General features: G+C 38.1%; 2 protein-coding genes across 4 annotated transcripts in view; both read left to right on the top strand.

Annotated features, from left to right (window-relative positions):
- edc4 (enhancer of mRNA decapping 4) overlaps nucleotides 1-3,834 on the top strand; it is a 30,243-nt gene extending 26,409 nt beyond the window's left edge. For all 3 annotated transcript variants that reach the window (XM_044126093.1, XM_044126094.1, XM_044126095.1), the window contains exons 29-30: nucleotides 617-780; nucleotides 3,079-3,834. In XM_044126093.1, the coding sequence (XP_043982028.1) occupies nucleotides 617-780; nucleotides 3,079-3,262 (348 nt within the window). In that variant the 3' untranslated portion in view covers nucleotides 3,263-3,834. The remainder of the gene's footprint in view (nucleotides 1-616; nucleotides 781-3,078) is intronic.
- Nucleotides 3,835-5,584: 1,750 nt separating this feature from the next.
- Nucleotides 5,585-21,386, top strand: part of nrn1la (neuritin 1-like a) — a 61,817-nt gene continuing 46,015 nt past the window's right edge. Inside the window, exon 1 of the mRNA XM_044124697.1 lies at nucleotides 5,585-5,816. Within this exon, the coding sequence (XP_043980632.1) occupies nucleotides 5,759-5,816 (58 nt within the window). The 5' untranslated portion in view covers nucleotides 5,585-5,758. The remainder of the gene's footprint in view (nucleotides 5,817-21,386) is intronic.

Genomic DNA, 21,386 nt, shown 5'->3' with positions numbered 1-21,386 from the left:
CTTAACTATTAAAAGACTGTCTTTACTACTTAAAGTTAAATAATATGGAATATCTTTTTACATTGATACAGTACAGATAAAATAGCTTTGATTTAATTGATAAAATAATATTTAAAAGCATAAGTGTTACCTTGAAGGTTCTATCTCCACTGACTGGAAAACATGTTTTAATTAAATACTCAGCTGACAGACACGCCTACTTTTTACTCTTACTTGAGTAATTTCTTGGATGGCTTCTTCTTACTTAATTACAATCTTTGGGTGCAAAATTCAACTGGTACATGGCATCTTTCTCAAACTGGACTTTTTTTGATTTTTGCACTGGACCCAGTTTGATAAGGAGAAGAAAAAGTATTTTCCCCACTTTGGGTAACATGTGGAATAATCAAGGCTTTGCTGCTGAGATAACATCAGTGGTTGAGCTTACCCACATCTTTCCTCTTTGCCAAAACGCATGTGTGTAAATATTTTCCCTGGTTCTTGGCAATGCTGGTAAATCCTCCCAGCGGCCAGTTCTGCAAACCTGATGCCGTCATCCATCCAGATCTGTGTCGTCAGATGGGATGAATATGTGTGTAAGGAAGCTGAATGACGTTGCCCCTGTGTTGTGCTGCAGGCTCTGTCTGCGACGGACCTGAACCTGGTTCTGTACGTGTGCGAGACCATCGACTCCCAGCAGGTGTTCGGCCAGACGCCATGCCCCCTGAGCCAGCCGGTGCTGCTGTCGCTGATCCAGCAGCTGTCCTCCAACCTCGCCACGCGCTCCCAGCTCAAGATCAGGTGAGGAGACACAACCCATCCCAGCTCAAGTTACTTCTCTTCATGCATGGTTTTGGTCTAAGGGTGTCTGTTTTCCTTATGCCGGTCACTAGATGACTAAAAAGGAAACTTTCAAAGTAAAATAAATAGTTTTTTGTTTAAATTACACATTTACAAGTTTAGATTAAAGTGGCAAAATTAAATAAAATTTACTTTTTTCAGTTTTGCATCATTTTATAATGTGATTCCTTGAAGCGTTGCTTTAATTCTTTAATGCATGTTTTGCAAATTCTTTAATTTCCAAAACACGGTTGGACATGGCTCTACCTTCGAGGCACAGCTCCTTCAGACTAGCTAGCAGCAATTAGCCAACACCTGTTGGATCTGCTGAGCTCATTATAGAAGCTACTTCTCAGTGAAAAAACACCCAGCTGATTTTTGGTAATAAATAGTTTTTTGGAGTCTGGAAAATGAGCCTTTCCAAAAACCTCCACAATGTAACGTAACAAATCAGCAGGCACCACCCATTACCTAGCTACCTAGCAACCCCAACAGAGTTCTGGACGTGGCTTAGGAACCCAAACTGAATGCCAGCATGTTTGGTCTGCTGGTTTTACCTCTGTATGCAGTGTACAATGGCTGCTGGAAAAGAATAGTTTTGTTTTGACTTACCATCCAGAAATCATTTTCTGCATTCTTGTTTGTGCAGGAGGCTCCACCTCTACTTTTCAAAGATGTATAACTATATAACTCGACATTGTTTTGTGACTCTATTACAAATTTATTCTCTGATTATTACAACTTTGTTCTGGTATTATGACTTTATTTTATTCTATAGAGATTTTATGACTTTATTCTTGTCTGAGTTTATTCTCAAAATATTATGACTTTGTTGTCATCCATTAATTTTTTTTGGTGTGGCCTCAGTACTCCCTGGTATAAAATGTTTTTCTTTTTATTCTTAAACATTTTCTCTTCACATTAATGTTTTAATTTTCTCCTCTTATCCTCCTGCTGGTCTCTAATCTGAACTGCTGCAGTCTGAAGCAGCTCAACCTGCAGAAACATCTTAATTATAACTTCTAAAAACTCGTTCCGCCCCTTCCTCTCCCACTCAGCGATAAAACGCCCCTCAGCCTTCGGACTAAGTTATTTCCTCACATTTGATTTCCACAGTTGGGCCATTACGCGGCGCCCCCTGTGGGCGGAGCTGCGGTAAAGTGCTGACCCCATCACGCCGCTCCGTCTGCTGCGCGGCTGTCCAGGGAGCTAGCTCCGGGTTTTAGCTGCTCTCTGCTGCTCCGCTCCGTCCTTGTTCTCCTCTGCTTTATTGTGTCCTATAAAAGAAAAAACAAAGAACTTCCTGCACCCACACTTTTCAAGGCAGCGGAGTGCGACTTCTTTTTATCCTTAATTTTAGCTTATTTTTTGAAGCCTTTTCTTGCGCTGCAGAGACTGAAATCAGACGATCAGTGTGTGACTGTAAATCACAACCTGTGCGGATGAAGGCGCCTCCTGATTGGAAGCAGCTCATAAACGGCACGAGAGCATCGATATCCTCAGAATCTGTGATCTCAGAGGGGTCGTTATGTGCCGGACGATGCGGAGCGGCAATTTAAGCCGCTGCTGTGTGTTTTTAAAGGTGTGGTGCAAATGCAGCAGATGAGTTATTAACAGCTCACAGTCTGCGCCGCTGCTGCGTTACAGGCCCGTTTCACAGCACGTCGGTTTAATGGGTCTGCAGCGGAAACCCGACACCGTCCCACCAGATGTCCGACCCAAAACGATTAATTAAGGAGTTAAATGTTGAGCGGCGGAGAACGAGAAGATAGGATGAACTGAGATAAACATCAAGTTAGACGGTTGACTCAGAACCAGTTTCATTCAACAAGGAATAAAACAAACATTATTTTATGTAAACGGAAATAGTATGAAAGAAAAATATAAAACACCAACTGAAAGCCGAAACAAATATCAAAACTCATAATTTTGACTTTTAAAGTCACAATTATGAGATAATTAAGATAATCATAATTCTCTTCTAATTTGGACTTCAGAAGTCAGAATGACGACCTTCAAACTTGTAATAAGGATTTATTCTTGACATTTTGACTAAAAGGCTAGATTATGGTTTTGAATGTTGAAATTATTTTTATTCTCAAAATTTACTTTAAAAGTTTAAATTACTACTTTTATTCTCAAAATTATGGTTTTGAAAGTCAGAATGATGCTTTTGGAAGTTGAAACTTTGGTTTTGAAAGTTTAAATTATGACATTAAAAGTTGAAATGTTGGTTCTTATCCTTTGATCCCCTCCCAGCTACCTGGAGGACGCAGTGATGAATCTGGACCACAGTGAACCGCTGACCAGGGACCACATGTCGTCGGTTCTGGCCCAGGTCCGATCCAAACTGCTGGCCTTCCTGCAGCAGGACCCGCACAGCCCGCTCAGCAAGCGGGCGCGCGGCCTGCTCCTGATGCTGCATGGAGTCGTCAACCACTAGGCCTCCAAACGAATGTTTTAGTGCTGAAGCTTCAGGGAACGTCCGCCTCCTGATCTTTACGCTAAAAAAACCCCGAAAAACAAAAAAAAAGAGAAGATTTTCAGTTCCTCCCTCCGCTGGACGCAGATAATCAGGACAGGTTTGACATTCCGGTCGCCTTCAGCCGAGCATGGAGACGTCTGGCCTGGAAATGTCGCCTTAAGAGCAAAAAGCTGACCTTTTTTTGTTGTTTCTGCGACGGGGAATTCAGCGATTCCTGCAGCCCATCAGGGCGACCACAGGCACGCCGGGTCCCGGAGGCATCCTGTGTTTCCTCTCCGTTATTTCCTAATTGGCTGGAGGTGACATTCACGCCCCCAACTCCAGAATCCGCTCATGTTCATGGAGATGATTCATTTTTCTTTTTCAGGATTTAATAAGGTTATTGGTTTATAATCAGGAGCAGTCCAGGAATCCATCGCCGTCCACCACTTGTTTTTTATATAAAGAGCAGTTAGTATTTGTAAGCCATGTATACTTGCTTTAAATCCCAGAGTAGCTTAATAATAATAATAATAAAACCTTAAACAGAATTATTACTGATAAATCATCAGGATGTTTGTGACCTGAATGTGCAGTTACTCCTCTTAGGGTATAGGGGGCAGCACTCACTTGGACCCTTTGTTTTCTACAGAAAAGAAATCCTGTTTCTTCTTTTTGTTTTGCAGAATAAACTGAGATTTCTGTTAAATATCGGAGCTATTTGACTCACAGGGTAGATTTGGATTGTGAAATAAAACAAAATCATCTGGGGTGTTTCGGATCCGTTGGACCCGTCTGGAAAGTGCCTTACCGCGTTTCATCCGTTCCTGATGGCGGCTAAGGTCGAACCGCAGAGGAGAGCCTGGACCTTCTATTGACAAACATTTTGGTTGAGAACGAGGGAAGCGGCGGTTCTGTTCTGTTTTCGACTACTAGCGATCTGCGAAGTTTTTCTTCCTCTTTCTCTCCGTTGTGTTTGTTTCGTCCGGTTTGGATGGCTCTGTTTATAGTTTGTTTTACCCTCAAACGTTTTGGAATAAAAGAGGAAAAAAAAATGTTGGTTTTTTGTGTTTTTTATAAACCTGCAAGATTTGAGTTTTATTTGTTTTTTGGGTTTTTTTGCTGTTTTTTGTTTTTTTGCAGTTTTTAAACCTTTGAGATGCTGATTCTGGAGCTGCACTGTAAAAATGAGCAGCAGTAATTTGGAAAAGAAAAGAAAAAAGGTGAAAGTTAATTTTTCTTTCATTCATTAAATATTTAAAGAGCAAGAAAAAAATGTAGTTTTTGCTAACAAAATGTTTAGTTAGCTAAATATTTAAGTAACTAGTTACTTAAATATTTAGCTAACTAAACATATTTAGTTAACTTTAGCTAGATATTTAGTTTCCTCTTAACGAATTATTTAGCTAAGTAAATTTATTTATTAAACTAAATAGTATGCTAAATATTTGGTTTTGAAGATAAAAATTTATCGTAAATAGTTTTTAGCTTGAACGTTTCTCACAGAAAATTCTTGTTTCTTTCCTGAATATTTTTTTTTAAATATCAAACTTTTTGTTTTGCAAATTTGGATGTTTCAAACTCAGAAGTTTCCACAAAAAATATCTCTTGGATTAATTGTATCCAATTCTAAAATTTAATTGCAATATAGAAAATCTGAACATTTTTAGTCAGAGAAATTTAAATTTTCTTTCCAGAATGTTTGTGAAATATTTTCTTCCTATCAAATTTCAACTTTCCAAACTGAGAAAAGTTCTATTTTCTAGAAAATTTGAGATTAATCTCAAAATTACTGTTTTCTGTAGCAAAATTCAACTTTTAAAACATGAAATTCCTTTTGTTCTCAAAAATTTCTAAGATTAATCCCCAAATTTAATTTATTTTGTAGCAAACTTGCAAATTTTCAACCTTTTTTACTGTAAAATTTCTGAAATAATATTTTTTCTAGCAAATTTTCAACTTTTTCCTCTTTTTTTTTTTTTTTTTTGTTTCCTTCCAGAAATTTTGTGGGTTTTGGCGCAAATTTACTCCTTTTTTGTATCTACTAATTCTCCACTGTATCGCTGACTGAGAGGTATGGAGGGGAACAAAGCGAAAGTGCGAAGAACAACCGGCAGAAATCCAGGAGAAAGTGAGTCAGTTTGTTAATGCAGAGCATCTGAGCTCATCAGGGACCCTGCTGTAGACCTTCCTCCTCCTCCTCCTCCTCCTCCTCCTCCTCCTCCTCCTCCTCCTCCTCCTCCTCCTCCTCCTCCTCCTCCTCCTCCTCCTCCTCCTCCTCCTTTCAGTGGATGAGCAGCAGCGGAGGCTCTCAGAGCGGAGAAAGCGCTGCAGCTGCAGGAGGAGAACTCAGTGTAACCAGCCGACGTTCCTCCTCATCATCATCTTCCTCTTCCTCCCGAAGAACAGACTCACTCTGGAGTTCAGGACCGAAGCTGAAACTTGTGGGTCCGGAGGACGAACTTTCGGCTCGGCATGGCGTCTCTGCTGAACTCCGCCTGCCTCATCTTCTTGCCTGTTGCTCTGCTTCTCAGTGAGTACCAAACCGGTTCCGGTTCGGTTCCGCAGCGGGGCTGATCTGATCTGGGAGCTTCATCGCTGCGCAGCGATCCGCGTTAAGAAGCTGCAGATGCTTCATGGTTGTTGGTGCAGCAGCTGGAGGAGGAAGAAGAGGAGGATGAAGCTTCGTTCATAAATCTGCAAACCTAAATGACAAATTAATAATTTTACTCGCATTTTAAAAGTTTATTTAAGTCATAAATGTTCCATTTAATTCAGAAGAGGCTATAAATAATTAATATTTACCAAAAAGTAACCTAAGTTTAGACTGTTCTTTTTTTGTCTGCTCACAATGTTCCTCACGCTGCGCAGAGATACGGAATACCGAAAATGTCAAAATTTAATTGTTGAGGGAATCAATTATTACATCAGAATGAAAAGATATAGAATACATTTATCAGTTATTTTTGCTACATAATTTTTGCTGCTGTTCTTGAAGATCATAAAATAATGTCAGCTGCAAATATGGCTTGTTAATTAAACCCTGATTCCTAATTGAATAACCCACAGGACTCATTGGATGACAGATAAGATTAGAAAACAATACTGATATATGTATTTAAAACATAAAAATAATACATAATAATCTATTATTGCTTTCAGTTTTTTATGAACCTGCCACCTAAAGTGGCAAATTAATCACTTTGCTCACATTTTAGAAATTGATTTTAGTTAGAAATGTTCAATTTTATTTACAAGAGGCTATAACCCAAGTTTAGAACATTTCTCTTTTTTTCTGTTCATAATGTTCCTCATACTGCTCATCTATATGGAAAACTGAAAATGCCAAAAATCCATTAAGTAAATCAGTTACTGTAATCTTTACATCAGTATAAAACAAATAGGGAAAACATTTTCATGACATAATGGGGAGTTAATTATATTCACAAAGTATTTTGTTATTGTTTTGATCTTGAAGGACATAAAATAATGCCATCTGCCAACATCCATCCATTTTCTGTTCACCCTTGTCCCTAATGGGGTCAGGAGGGTTGCTGGTTCCTCTCCAGCTACGTTCCGGGCGAGAGGCGGGGTCACCCTGGACATGTCGCCAGTCTGCCGCAGGGCAGCACAGAGACACACAGGACAAACAACCATTCACACCTAGGGAGAATTTAGACCAATTAACCTGACAGTCATGTTTTTGGACTGTGGGAGGAAGCCGGAGAACCCGGAGAGAACCCACCATGCACAGGGAGAACATGCAAACTCCATGCAGAAAGACCCCTGGCAGGGAATCGAACCCAGGACCTTCTTGCTGCAAGGCAACAGCTCTACCAACTGCACCACTGTGCAGATGCATGTCGTTAAAAAGACCCTGACACCTGATTGGCTAACACATAGGACTTTTGTCTCCTCCCACTGACTTGAAATACAGAATAGAATAACAATTAGATTAGAAAACAATACTGATATAGATTTCAAGAATACTTTTTATTGAAGGATAAATAATTAAATATTTGTATAAATCATCACTTTATTTGCTTCCAGTTTTTATCTTATTATAATATATTTCTGGAATTATTAATGGATTAATTTATTGATACCTAAAAAAACTCAAAGTGGCACTTTTGGACTTCCATACATCTCTTTGCGATGCTGAAAACTGGCTAAATACATGCAGTAAATGATGACATCTAAAAGATAAATGGTGACAAAACGAAGTTCACTCTGTAAATAACTGCTGTGAAATTTTTGTTGTTGCTGACGGTCGTGAAGCTCGTCGTTCCTCCTCTTCCAGAAAGATTCAGCTGCTTTTGGATTCATCTATTGATCGCCTCTCAAATCCCCTCATCAATAACCGAAAGGTTGCCAGATCTTGTGAAAACATTGAACAAAACGCCAGATTTGCTTGTTTTGTGTGTTTGAGGGAAGCAGAGGAGATGGATTCAGTCTGATTCACCGGAATGGTTTTCCTTTTCTTACAAACGCTGAAATTAAAAGACGTCTCTTTTAAACATTCATACAGAAACTACCAGGATCTTGATTAAGATTCTACGACTGCTTGACTGATTTATGCTGAATGCATTGTGGCTGAACTGGATGCATAAACTGGTTTCTAAGACGGTGTCCAAGAGCCGTTGTAGCCGTTTCAGTGTAGCCATTGAAAAAAACAGAAGTTAATCTTCATCAAAAAATCTCAAATTTTCAAGGAAAAACAATTTCTGAGTTTCAAATATTACAAATTTGCTAGAAAAAACTCAGAAAATTTTAGATTAAGTTTATAAATTTTCTAGAAAACTGGAAATTTTTGAGTTTCAAAAGATGAAACTAAGAAATTATTTTACTTTTGAAATTCTGAAATTTCCACGTTTTTTTTTCCTCAAAAATTTCAGAGCTTAATCTCAAAATTTCTAGAAAATTGTTTACTTTTGAAACTCAGAAAATTTCAAGGTTGTTTTTTTTTTTTTTAAATCAAATTTCTGAGATTAATCTCAAACTTCCTTATTTTTTCTAGCCAATTTTTAAACTTTTCCAAGTCAGAAATTTACTTGTTTTTTCTTGAATATTTCTGAGAATAATCTGAAGATTTCTGAGTTTTTCGGTGGAAATTTGCTCCTGTTTAAATACACCGTTTTCACCATTTGCAGATTTTGGGACAAAATTATGTTAGTGTTTTTTTTGTTTTTTTTTCTTTTTTGCTGCTTAAATCTTGGTGTTGGTTGGAATCCAATTTCTCTGATTTCCTTTCACTCTGTAATGAAGAGTCGGGGCTGTGTGAGTATTTCCTCCAGTCTGCAGCTGTAATTTAAACGGTTTGCTGTGTTTAGTTTGGTGTCTGTCTGTTCTGCAGAATTTAAGGTGATGACTGAATCTCAACGTTTATGCGACATATTTTAAACTAATTTATGAATTCATGTTTTTCATATCTAGAGCATGTTACATACATGTTTCCACAGTTTTTCAGTGAAGTGTGGTGAAATCGATTTAACGTTTTCATTAAATCTTCCTTTTGTTGAACTCTGGTGTAACAAACTACATTTTACTTTTTAACAGGGTGCCGATATTTTTTCACACATTGTCATAAAGATTTAGATGTTTTCCACCTTGTTAGTAATAAACATGTTGTGACCACTTCCTGAAGGCGGAGTTTCAGAAAGATCAGGAGTTTTTAAAGAGACAGAGACCCAATTTCAAGGCCTACAAATAAAGTCAAATTTCTTTCAAGTCATCTTAGGTACAGAGCAATTTGTTTAACAACTATTGTCAGTACTATGAGTGTTTTAGGTTTTTCGGTTTCAGTAATCAGTTATAGAAACATAAATAATTAAAGATTATCAGACTTCTACGATGACAGCTGTTGTAGATGGAGGGGGAAAGCGAGTACATTTCTGCCAAAACATCTGGGAATGTTGAAATTAAAAACCCACAAATTTTCTGGAAATCAACAAGGAAATTTGCTGGAAGAAACCCAACAAATTTTGAGATTAATTTTACAAATTGTCTAGTAAAAAACAAACTTGGAAATTTCTGAGTTTTAAAAGTTGAAAATTTGCCAGAAAAAAACAATAAATTTTAAATGAATCTTAGAAATTTTCTAGAAAAAATGTGGAAGTTTGGTTGCTTAAGAGAATAATGTTTTCCTCCTGAACCTCTTTAACTGTGAGCAACAATTACTGGACACATTAAGTTAAAAAACGCAATTTGCATAAACATGGCATCATGTTTGATTATTTATTTATCAGAATTAAATGTATAAGATTTCAACAGTTTTAGCATCTATAATTTAGCGGTTGACATTCTGCTGCAGACATGATCAGTTTCCCACCAGATAAAAAGATGGAAGTGAAAAAACTTCCCGCTGATGGAAATAAATGATAAATGAATCACATCTGTCCCTCTGCTGCTCTGCAGGATCTCCAAAAACTCACCTGACCAGGAAACTCTGCTGCTGCTGCTGCTTTCTGTTTATCAGGAGACACTCAGTCACAATGTCTGATTTTTAGAGCAACGCTGACTGAAACTGATGCAGTTTTACTGAATTTAAAGAAAGAAACACATTAAACACAGTTATTGGCTTCAGAAAAGTTATACATGTATATCTATATGGAGATATTTTACAGCTCTGACATGTTTTGATTTAATTCACAGCAGTAAAAAAAATAATCCTCATTAAAACCAATTTAAAAGTCTCTGGAAAAACCGCCTGCCTTCCTCCTTTTCCTATATTTCTCCAGACACTTTCATCCTAAAAATCCAAACTTTCTCTCATCTCTGCTCCTTTCATCATTTCGTTTCTGCTTCTTTTCGCTCATCTCTGTCCTCTTTCTGTCCTTTTTCATCATGAATTTACTAGAACTGGTAAATCCAGGAAAAGGAATACTGTTCAAGTCTAAATCTAGACTTATTATGCACCTAAATTATTTTCTTTTACTATTATTTTTGCCAGAAGAAATCCATAAAATTAAAAGAAAAAAATTATTTTATGTTTAATAATTATCTAGATCTGTCTCAAACCCATGATAATAATTTGATGCTGAGGTGTTAAAATATTTACTTTTTTCCGAAAAACCAAAACCAAGTATAACTTAACAAGATTCTCAATATTTCTCTTTTTAATCAAGTTTTATGTAAAAGTTCTCATTAAATTATGATTTTATTTTGGAATTATAACTTTATTCTTGTATTATTAGGACTTTATTCTGGTAATTAAAAAGTTCATCATTGTGTTTATACTGACCATATAGTTAGATAATTAAAGATTTGCTAAATGGAAACACGGCAATCTAAAAAAAATCCAAATGTTTTACAAAAAGGTTTTTGTGCTAAGATGATGTGGTTTTTTCGTTGTTTTGAAATTGATTTATTCAACAAAACTGCAATGGAAAAGCTTTTCTTCACATCATCAGTCTGATGTTACTACTGGTGAAAACCACAAAGAAGACAACAGGAAGTGGTGGAAAGATGATGGTACAGCATGTTTTTTACTGTGTGAACAGACTTATTCATGTGTGATTTACATATTTGTCATTATTATACCTATGTCTGTATGTTGTGAGAAATTAAAATCAGTCATAATCTTGGGAAAATAAATCTAATTCTAATTCTTCTGAACTGAACTCTGTAACATAATAATGACTTAAAACATACAACTAACACTTTATTTCATAAGCAATCTGAATGAACCAGATTATGTAAAGAACTAATGAAAAGTTTTGGTTAAAGAGAACAACTCATTTTAGCTGCTACAGAGCTAGCAGTTAGCATAGCAACACAAAAAGAGACAATGTAAACAGCTGCCTTATGCAAGAGCGACTAAAATATTTAATAAAATATTAAATTTAACTGTTATGAAACTTGATTATTTGAGACTTGAGATTAGCTACTAGCTTAGTTAGCATGACACTTAGCACACATAACATAAAAAATATTGCCTTTAGAGTTAGCAATAACATAATGATGTAAAAATATTCTTTAAAACTCAATTCAGTCCAGTTGTATTGTTTTTAAGTGTGCTTATATGAGTTAGCTTAGCGGTTAGCATGACCCTGTTGAAGGTCAGTAAAATATCTTCCTGGCTATCAAGTTCTTCATAAAAAGGACAGAAAAGCTGCATTGCAAATGTAGTTTCTGACCCAGTTTCAGTGGAAATTAATGTTTTAAAAAGTTTCTGTCCTTTATTTGTCACAATTTTTCATCTCCAGACAGAAGTTGATGCGTTTTCAGCAGCAGCTTGTTCCTTCCAAGGTTAAACAAAATGAGCAGAACTATATGCAGTTATTGAAAATATATTTTCCTTTATGTTCCCTTCAGTCAGTCTAGACAGCTTCCCCAGCCTTTTAAAGACTGAACAGTCTTTATTGAATAGTTCTATTTTACTTGCAATGCTAAAGACGTTTTGTATGCAAGAATCCAATCAAAATACACCAATAATCACGTTTTGATTATTTTATTTCCTTCCTGTGAACTTTAACAGCTTCTTCTGACATGTAGCTGCAGATTAGCATGTTGTTGCTCTGGCCTCATTAGATGTTTGGATAATTGCAGGAAGAAGTGCCTGATGCATCCTACCTGCTTCCTCTTCGCCTTCATCCTTCAGCCTGTTATGTCACATCTTCATCCTTCCTTTCATCTCCTCCCCCGTCTTTCTTTAAGTGTGCCTCTCATCTTCCTCTAAAACCCCCATCACCCTTTAAATGATAAGTGGTGAAACACACACAGAGAGCCAAAAAACTGCACACAAGCTAATATTTGTGCGTTGCAGCTGACTGCTGTCCAGGAATCAGCTGATATGGGTTCATCAGAATGTAAGAAGGTTGCAGAGAAATGTTTGTACATGCTTGTTTGCCCTGTGTGTCTATTGCTACGTTCACTCAGCAGGCAAATGCAACTTACATTCGACTTTTCCACTGCAGTCTTAACGGCCCAATTCCGATCTTTTCTCCCCCCAAATATTCAGATTTCTGCCACTTCCTTTTGTTATATGAAATTGGATACATATCCCATCTTTTTGAGAGTATCTGGTGTCAGAACGGTCATGTTCCATTTTACATCATTAATGTGAGACATGCGACATTTTTCTTAGCTTCCTCTGTCTACATTCATCAGATGTTTCTACAACTGACAGTCTGGTAGACTAGGATGAAAATTTTAACATTTGTTACATTTTGAGCAGCTCCGGTTCATTTTCTAACTGCACTTTGTCGAACCAACCAAACCCTTTGAGCACAACCTGTTCCCCTCCTCGCCTGTGGGGGCGCTGCACCAAGAACCACTGAAGGAAACGACACAAGAACCGACATAAAGACACTGATGGAAGGAAACAAATAATGGAGCGGTGGGAGAAATGACTCGCAGACAAAAGATAAATCCATCAACCGCTAAAATGTTGTTATCCATTTTGGTTTACATTTGTGAAGAGGGAAGTTTCTCTCAGTATCTTCTTCAGAAGTTTTCTTGTTGTTTTCTTCAGTGGTTCTTGGTGCAGCGCCCCCACAGGAAAGGAGAGGAACAGAGTCCAGTGTGAAAGAGAACCACAGCAACTAAAAATGTAACAAATGTTGCTTTTCTTAAAAACAGTCATAATCTCTTAGACTTTTATTTATTGTTTCACTTCATTTTGTTTTTTGCCCCCCTTTGTTTGCCTCATTAAATTAATTCTTTACCTTCCTAATATTTTGTTATTTGTATTTGTTTTAAGAATCTCAGTTTTGAATTGTTTCTGTATTTTGTTCATGTTTCTCCTGTTTGTGAATTTCTTTGCCAGCTTTTGCTTGAATCTTGATTAATTCTTAGTTCTGGTTTTGGTTTGCACTCTGTTGGTTTCTGTTGTCGTTTCCCTGGTAACCTGTGAAGTCTATCAGCCATTTTCTCTCACTTCCTGTTCATTCATTCTGCTCATTAGACCTATTTCTGCTCACTAACTTTACTACCCAACATGATAACTGAAGCGAACCGGTACTTTAGCCTCATGCAGTCCAGAGGCTTCGAATGAAGGCGTAAACAAAATGTCCTGCAGCGCTCAAAGTTCAAGGAAGCTGAAACATTTAAAGCAAGAATTCAAACTGGAAGGAAGAAAGCAGAGCTGAAACAGCAGCTGGTGAATCACACGATGACCTGCTGACCAGATCAGTAGAACCACAAGGCAAAGTACACACAGAGTCAGATTAAGAAAAAAGTCAAACAACGCCTGTTCAAGGTCAGCGGGACTCACTCTGGCATGTTTCCATCACTGCAGAGAAGATTTTATTGACTTCAGTTCACCTACGAGGAACCAGAAACTGTCTACTATCTGAGGTTTCACGCTCAGCTTTGGGGATTTTATGGTTTATTTCAACTGTTGTTTTTTGTGGTTGTGTCTGTTTGGTGTTTGGACTATTAAAGCCGGCAGTCGTAAACCTTTTTAGAGGAAGTCTCATCTAGTCACTGGTGGTAGTTGGGGTTAATACTTCCACTAATGCACCAAGAGGTGAGGAAATTTTTTCTTAAGCTTTCAGTTTAATAAAGTTCGACATCTTTGTTGAAGCTTTAGTTGTCAACTGTTAAGTACTTTGAGTAGTTAGATATTTATGCTTTTGCTCATGACCTTTACGCAGCAGTTTAATTTCCTCTTCTCACATTTTCCCAATAACTTTATTTCAAACGAGAACCACACAGGAACAAAATGAAAAGGTGACATTGGAGCTTGAAGGTTGTTTGGATCTGAACTGTGTTCTGTGGGTTAGCGTTAGCTGAACTAGGCAGTCCTTTAGGGTCAGAACTGCCAATTTTTCCATCTTGCAACCATCACTAAGAACAGTTTAATGCAATACTATTGGGGGTGAACACATTGATTTGAGTCTGTTCAGTTGGGTTTTCAAAAACAATCAAAGTTGTGCACTCACAAATTGTTTTAAAAAACAATTAGTTTGTTTTTAAGGACAAAAGGAGATTTCCAGGAACCGTGTCCTTCTGGATGGAAGCAGACAGAAAGTGAAATGCTGTTTGCATGAAGACAACACAAAGGAAAAATGAGCGACGTCTCGTAGAGCAAGGCAGAGAGAGATCAGGACCTGAATTTATCAAGGCTGTCAGGCAAAAAGGCAGAGCATCATGGATCACCGGCAGCAGCCTCTGGACAATTCAATTTAAGGTGATCTGAAGCCGACAAAAAAGGCCCTGCCAACACGCTGCACCTCTGGAAACTTTGACTAAAAGCTGCCAAGAGTGAAGAGATGCAGCTAATGCATCAAACTTTGTGAGGCTGTAAATCCATTTTCCACTTTGGTTTGAGGTGAGAGGAAATAAACGGAGACAAGGAGGCGTGTCGCTGCAAATGATGATGTTCATCAGTGAAAATGTAATCAGGCGTCCAGCTAAATGGAGATGGAGTTATTCCAACTCCTGCCTCACCACCAGGGGGCGTGTCTGAGTGAGAAGGTGTTAAATCTGAATGCAGTGAAATAGTTTTACCAAGCTGTATTATTGTAACCAATAGAAAAATTCAGCTGCAGTGGCCAGCGTCCAACCCAAAGGGGGCAGCAATGAGACGGTTTCAAGTCACATTTTGCAGAATTAAACTATTTCAAACAAAAATGTCAAAGATGGCTGCCGTAAGGCTCAACTTCTTGTCTACCAAGAAAGGTTCATTTGGGTCTCAGCTACTCTTTAAATGTCGTGTTTTCATTCACTGGAGGCAGAAATTATTATTATTATTAATATTTTTAGCAGCTCCTCCAGTGTTTAGTCTGTTCTGCTACAGTTCACACCAAAAATGTATTTATTTATTTAATTTATTTTGAACTAACAAAAATAAAAACAAGAAAAAAAATTAAAACAAATTATTATGGCCAATTGATTATTTTCTTGGAAAGGAGCAAATAGAAGATCTTGGACTCTTGTGATTTTCTGCCCCTCTCATCAACTTATAAACATTTAAATCTCCAAACACCAGATAAACTTAAATTATTTCCACAGTGAATGACACTTAAATCTCACATTTTTGCGATCCCTATCTTATATGCCTATTATTTCCTAATAGGCTTTTTTAAAAGAGTTTTTAAGCTGTTTTATATTAAATGACTGAATGTTAATTAAAAATGCATGGAGCCTCAGAAAAACGTTCGTTTCTTTTCCGCTGAACACATGTGCAGCAGCCCACGCGTGGCGGAGCATGTTCTTGAACGCAGCGCGGTTGTGAGGAGGTGAAGTGGACAGAGCTCAGGTTTCTGCAGAGCTTTGAAGCTCTGAGATGAAAAAAGAGGACAGGAATCGACCGCAGACTCCTCCTGAAACCGTCCACTGGAGATGAACCGCGCACCGACCAGAGAAGAAGAAGAAGAAGAAGAAGAAGCAAACAGAAAGCAGATGAGAAAATCAAACTAAAGGCTGAAGGTTGAGGAAGACACGACTGTCTGCTTCAGGTGTTTACAAGGAAATCTTCCTACACAGACATTCAGAAATCTACAGAAAATTTAATAGCTTGCGACCTTTACATAACTTAAACTTTTAAAGCTTTTCTCCTATAGTTCACAGATAAAACTCCTTAGAAAACCTTGTGAATCAGATGTTTTTCTTCATTTCTCTTTGAATCTTTTTAACAAACAAACCAGAAAAAGGGGATTTCTTTTTTCCATTTTGACTTAAATGTGAACCTTTGCATTTGAGATTCGGATAAGGTCAGAGAGTTGGAGATGTGTTTTCTATAATAGATGCTGCTGAAGGTTTTTTGGAAGTTTTAGTTTTACTACATCACCTGGGAAGGACTGGTTGTTGACTTTCATGCTGGTTGAAAGAAATTAAATTTAATCGTAAAATCAACTGGGATGTTTTTCTGGAAAGTGCTGCAGAGAATTTGCACTAAAAATTGGTTGAATTTACATCAAATTTGAATAGAAAATCTTCCAATTTGAGGTAAACAGTTCACACTTTCTGTTGCAACTCTTTGGAGTTTAAAACAGCACAATGTATTTAAAATTGTAATTATTTATTAGAGCCAGATGAAGTGAAATGTTAGAAAAGTGAAGCTCCTGAAACACTTGCGCCAATCTAATGATTGAAAACCCTAAATAACATTAAATCTAGAAAATCGTTGATTATTTTGTCTTCATAGTTTTGAATTAATTAATTGCAGACACTGCAATTAACTAGATTAAAAAATTAAATTGAGTTCCATCACTAGTTGTTCACTTTAGAGCATAAAAACATAAAAACTGCTCCTGCTATAATGTTGAATCTGTTGATTTGTTTTTGTACGTTTAGGATTTGAAGAGAGAAAGAGAAATTAAACATGTTTTATTTTGTTTTATTGTGGAGTTTATACCAAAAACTCCACAGTTTATTTTTCCGGACACTTTGTAGGTTTAATAAAAACAGTTGCAGCTCATTTTATTGTAATCCCCAGTATCTAATCCTGCTTGTGTCTTTATACCCCTGAGCACTGCCAACAACGAGTGTGTGTGTCATTCGGCACACATAAACTGATCATTTGCGCATGTGTGTGTGTGTGTGTGTGTGTGTGTGTGTGTGTGTGTGTGCGTGTGGGTGCGTGTGTGTGTGTGTGTGTGTGTGTGTGTGTGTGTGTGTGTGTGTGTGTTACGCCCTGGAGTGTTTTATGTGTCTGGGGAGTGAGGTGCTAACTGTGATAAGTTACAGCAGCGACTTCAGGTGTTTGAGTCAATAAAAGCTCATTAACTCAACAGGAGGGTCAGTGGTTCCGTCCACCATAATATACCTCCCACTTTGTCTTCCTCACATGCTGGCTGTGTGTGTGTGTGTGTTGCTGGTTTAATGCTACTCCATGGTTCATTTCCTCTGTCACACACAGGTTTAGAGAGAAGACAAGCTGCATGGATTTACAGTGAGAACGAATCTTAAACTGTTTTATGGACGATCGCATCTCTGATGTTTCAGTTTGCGTCAGAAACGTCTTCAGGATCAATTCAGACAGAAACGCATCGATATGTTGCTGTAATTTAACATACTTGGGATAAATTTGAATACTTTTGATCTATTTTTGTTGCAAAACGTGCTTGCTTAACTGCGCAAAAGTATTGAGTCATCACCAATTTAATAGTTAAAACACAAGATCTGCTTTAATATTCATTAATGCGTACAGAAACCATCTTAGCTAACATCAACGGTCTAACTAATTTCCATTCCTGGGGTTCAGCCAATCAGCGGCAGGGAAAATTAATACAGCTCTTGGATTGGCTGCTTTGCAAACGCTAGCCAACTTCCCAAGCTGTGTTTTCTTGAGAAATGTTTTGCTATACTTTTTGAAAAATCCAGTTTAGGTGAGTTTTAGGGGAACAATTTGAGAATTCAGTGTATTTTCCTGACAATCATCCAGATTTCCTATGATTTTTGTGAAATAAACAAATTTCGATACAAACGAAAAACCTCATTATGGAGTCAAAACTTTTGTTGTCAAAGCTTCAATAACCACTTCTGTTAACGGTAGACCCCTTTCTGAAATAACGAGTACTTGGAACCGGCTAGATAATATTTAGTGACTAAGATTTAAGATTTAAGATTTGTGTGCATCTGTTTGATTACGCAACCAGACCTCTGCCCTGGTGACTGTTGAAGATTGTGAAATAATTCACTTGTGACCTGGTCACGTCAACCCGGCCACGTTGGACACGACTCCTTTTCCGAGAAGTCATCTGATTCTGAGCAGGCAGCTGCATCCTCTAAACTCACACCCCCAGCCTGAGATTTGCTGAGCTCGCATTTTGTTAAACTTGCACCCACACCCTGACCTTACTTCCCCTTATGATTCTGTAATACATTTAAACATATAATCACCTTTAATCAATAAAGTTTTCCTTATATAAAACATCGATTCACTGCATTTCAACAACCATAGATTATTTGATTTTGGTTCATCGTTACAACATATTAAAATACAGAGAATACACATTAAGTAATCATCATTAATCAACATACAAGGCTGTGGCAGTCTCTTAGGCCTTTTATGATCCGTTTTTCTGCATGAGCCTGGACAGATCTCACACTCATATACCAGATTTCTTGACAATATATTCCCTATAACTACTACGGCAGAAAAATGAAAAAAGAAAAATGGCGCATTTCCATGAAGTGAATTTATTAAGACATTAAATAAAAAAGCATTTCAAATTACACCTGAATAAGTTATGGAGAAATGCGTCGCGCCATCATCCTCTTTCCACTTCCTGTCGTCTTCTTTGTCTTTTCCGCCAGCAGTAACATCCTGATGTCGTTCACATGCCTTGGATGATGTGAAAAAGGTTTCCATTGCAGTTTTGCAAAACACACAAATTTTGATACAGATGAAAAACCACCTCATCCTCGCACTTAGCAAAGAAATTGGTTTTCATAAGTTGAATTTATTGTAAGAATTCTAATTTGTGAAATTATACAGTCAATGGAAACACATCTATGTTAAATGTATTAGGGTGCACCGGTTTATCGGCCAGCTGATTTATTGGTGCCAAATCCCTCAATATTTAGAGATCTGCAATCAGCCGATACTTTTATGTGAAGCTGATCTTATTCCTCGATCTTATTTACCTCATCCAAGGTCTAAAAATCAGCCACAGTCCAGAGAGGTTTGACTGTTGGCCCCGCCCACCAGGTCATGTCGTCACACAGTTGCCAACTCAGTGACTTTCTTGCAGTTTTTAGCGGCAGACAAAAAAATTATTTGCCAAAATCAAAATTGGCAGGTGAGGTTTTTTTAAAGATCAGAAATCAGCCGTCAGCCAGAAACCTGCAATCGGTGCGTCCGTCGTATCAGGCAACATTCCTGCTGCTGACATGAAACCACTGGCTGTTGGTCCGTATTTCTGACAAAACTAGATTTCAAATCACTGAAACCACAAAGAGAAACTAATTCATTGATAATATCACTTCATGTTTGCTGTGTTTATTTGGCATCCTTTGCGTTCTTGAATCTTGTCTTCGTTCCTCGTTGGTGTCTCAGGTGTAATTCCCTCTACGCTGTCTGCTCTTCCTCTCCCTTCCTGCCTTTACATGCCGTCGTTCCGCCGCTCCTTTATTGCTTTACATAACGCAGACTAACTAAACTGCTTTAAAACTCATCAATCTTTCATTCAACTCCATTGTGAGCTCTCTTTAACAAGCTTTTAGGCTGAATAATGCACCAGCTGATGGCCGATGGTGTTTTTTTTCCCCACAGTTCCCAGGTTTATGGACGCTGGTCAGAAGTGGATTCATTTACATGCTGCATGGTTTGAGCCATCTTGCAGAGGACAGTCATGTTTCCCTGGAAGGAGGTTTCAGGCTGAAATACTTTGCTGAAGGCCAGAAAATAAGTGGAAACTTGTGCATTTAATGTTGCCAAGCATGTTTCCATCTGTCGTAATTTATATTGGAGCCAAAAGTAGTTTAAAACAAAGATCTTTGACCAACATCTCTACAAAAAATAGACATATCACAGCGGTAGAGAAGCTAATTTCAGAAATTTTCTAGAAAAAAACCCTGGAAGTTTCTGAGTTTAAATAGTTGAAAATTTGCTTGAAAAAAACTCAAATTTTGAGGTTGATCTGAAAAATTTTCTAGAAAAACTCAGAAATTTCTGAGTTTCAAAAGTCGAAAGTGTTTCACTCTTGAAACTCAGAAACTGAAAAGTTTTTTCTGGAGAATTTCTGACATTAATAAAACAAATTCTGAGATTTTTGTCAAAATTGACTCCTTTTGCATCTTCAATGGCCCAAATATGCTGTTGTAAATATAGGAACAGATCAACCTCATCTCTGTTGGAGCACCATGAAGACTGACTTGTTCTTCTTTTAAAGAAAAAAAGCCGCTCAGATTTAATAATAGGAAATCAGGCGCTGAAAGCCTGATCAATGCTTCCCCCCTCTCTGACATTTTTGTGCTTCTTTGTGGGAATTTTCTCCTATTCCGGGTCTCTTGTGGCAGAAACATTTGTTTTATTATCCGTTTGCGTCCTGGACCAACCGGAGCGTCTCTCCTAAATAAAACACTTCCATAGATGTAAAAAGCTTTTATGCCAAAGTGATTATTATGATATGCCGGGCCTCCTGGGGGCCGCGGCTCTCACTGAGGTGTGTTTGTGTTTGCAATGCCTCCACACTGCTCTGTACACACAGATATTCCCCAACAAACGGCGTTTGATCCGAGGTCTTTTAATCACCCCGCGGCGGTGCGAGGGGACCGGCAGCGCTCCTGCTGTCAGCCCGCTCAATGGAGAGCGGCACCGTCAGGGAAATCAGCAGCAACAATCACGGCCACACATCGCTGCCCTCTTTGTGTTTCCACTCACACTGACAGATGCTTCCAGCACAAGAACATCTTTGTCTAATTTTCTGTCCATTCCTCTCACAGTCCACTAACTTTGGACTGAAAGCTCACCACAGTCATTATACTCTTCCTCAAGGTGTCCTTCTTCCTCTTCCTCCTTCCTCCCTTCTCTCTCTTTCCCCAGAGCCTCCTTTAACTTTCATCCCAGTTTTTTGCCCTTTCTTATAATTTCTTACCATCTCTGCGCTCACTGTGTTTTGTTGGATAAGTGCTTCAGTCTCTCCAACTCAGAGGACTGCTCCTGTTAGATCATCCTCTGTGTGTGTGTGTGTGTGTGTGTGTGTGTGTGTGTGTGGGCGTGTGTGTGTGTGTGTGTGTCTCAGGAGGGCTTCATTTTCCACGTGTGATGCCACGGTTCAAACCAGGCGTCATCCAAATTCACCACGGTGATTCTGCACAAATAAAAACGGTCTGAGTTCTTTTCCAAACATGGAAGTTTATTTTACTTCATTGAAACGTTGATACTTCTGATGCTTCACTGTGGGAGGCGCTTCACCAATAACTACTAAAAAACCTTTGAAGAAGACACTGGACTCAACTTTCTTCACGAAATGTAAACAAAAATAAAGTAGCATTTAGCTGTTATTTGTCTTTGGTAAAAGACCACGAGTCATTTCTCCCGCTAATGCATTTGTTTTGGTTGTATTTACCCACAATGCCCTGCGCTGTGGTCTCCTTCTTCAGGTCCGCTTGCCGTTCATGTCTGCATTGGAAAAGTTCACTTCAACCAAACCGAGAACGATCTCTGTTGGTGGACCAGAGTTTGTCTTTTTGACTCAATTGCTGTGTTTCA

This window comes from Gambusia affinis, linkage group LG08 (genome assembly GCF_019740435.1).
Source record: "Gambusia affinis linkage group LG08, SWU_Gaff_1.0, whole genome shotgun sequence".
NCBI lineage: Eukaryota > Metazoa > Chordata > Actinopteri > Cyprinodontiformes > Poeciliidae > Gambusia > Gambusia affinis.
The sequence above is the reverse complement of the archived record's forward strand: the minus strand, read 5'-3'. Positions and strand labels throughout refer to the sequence as shown.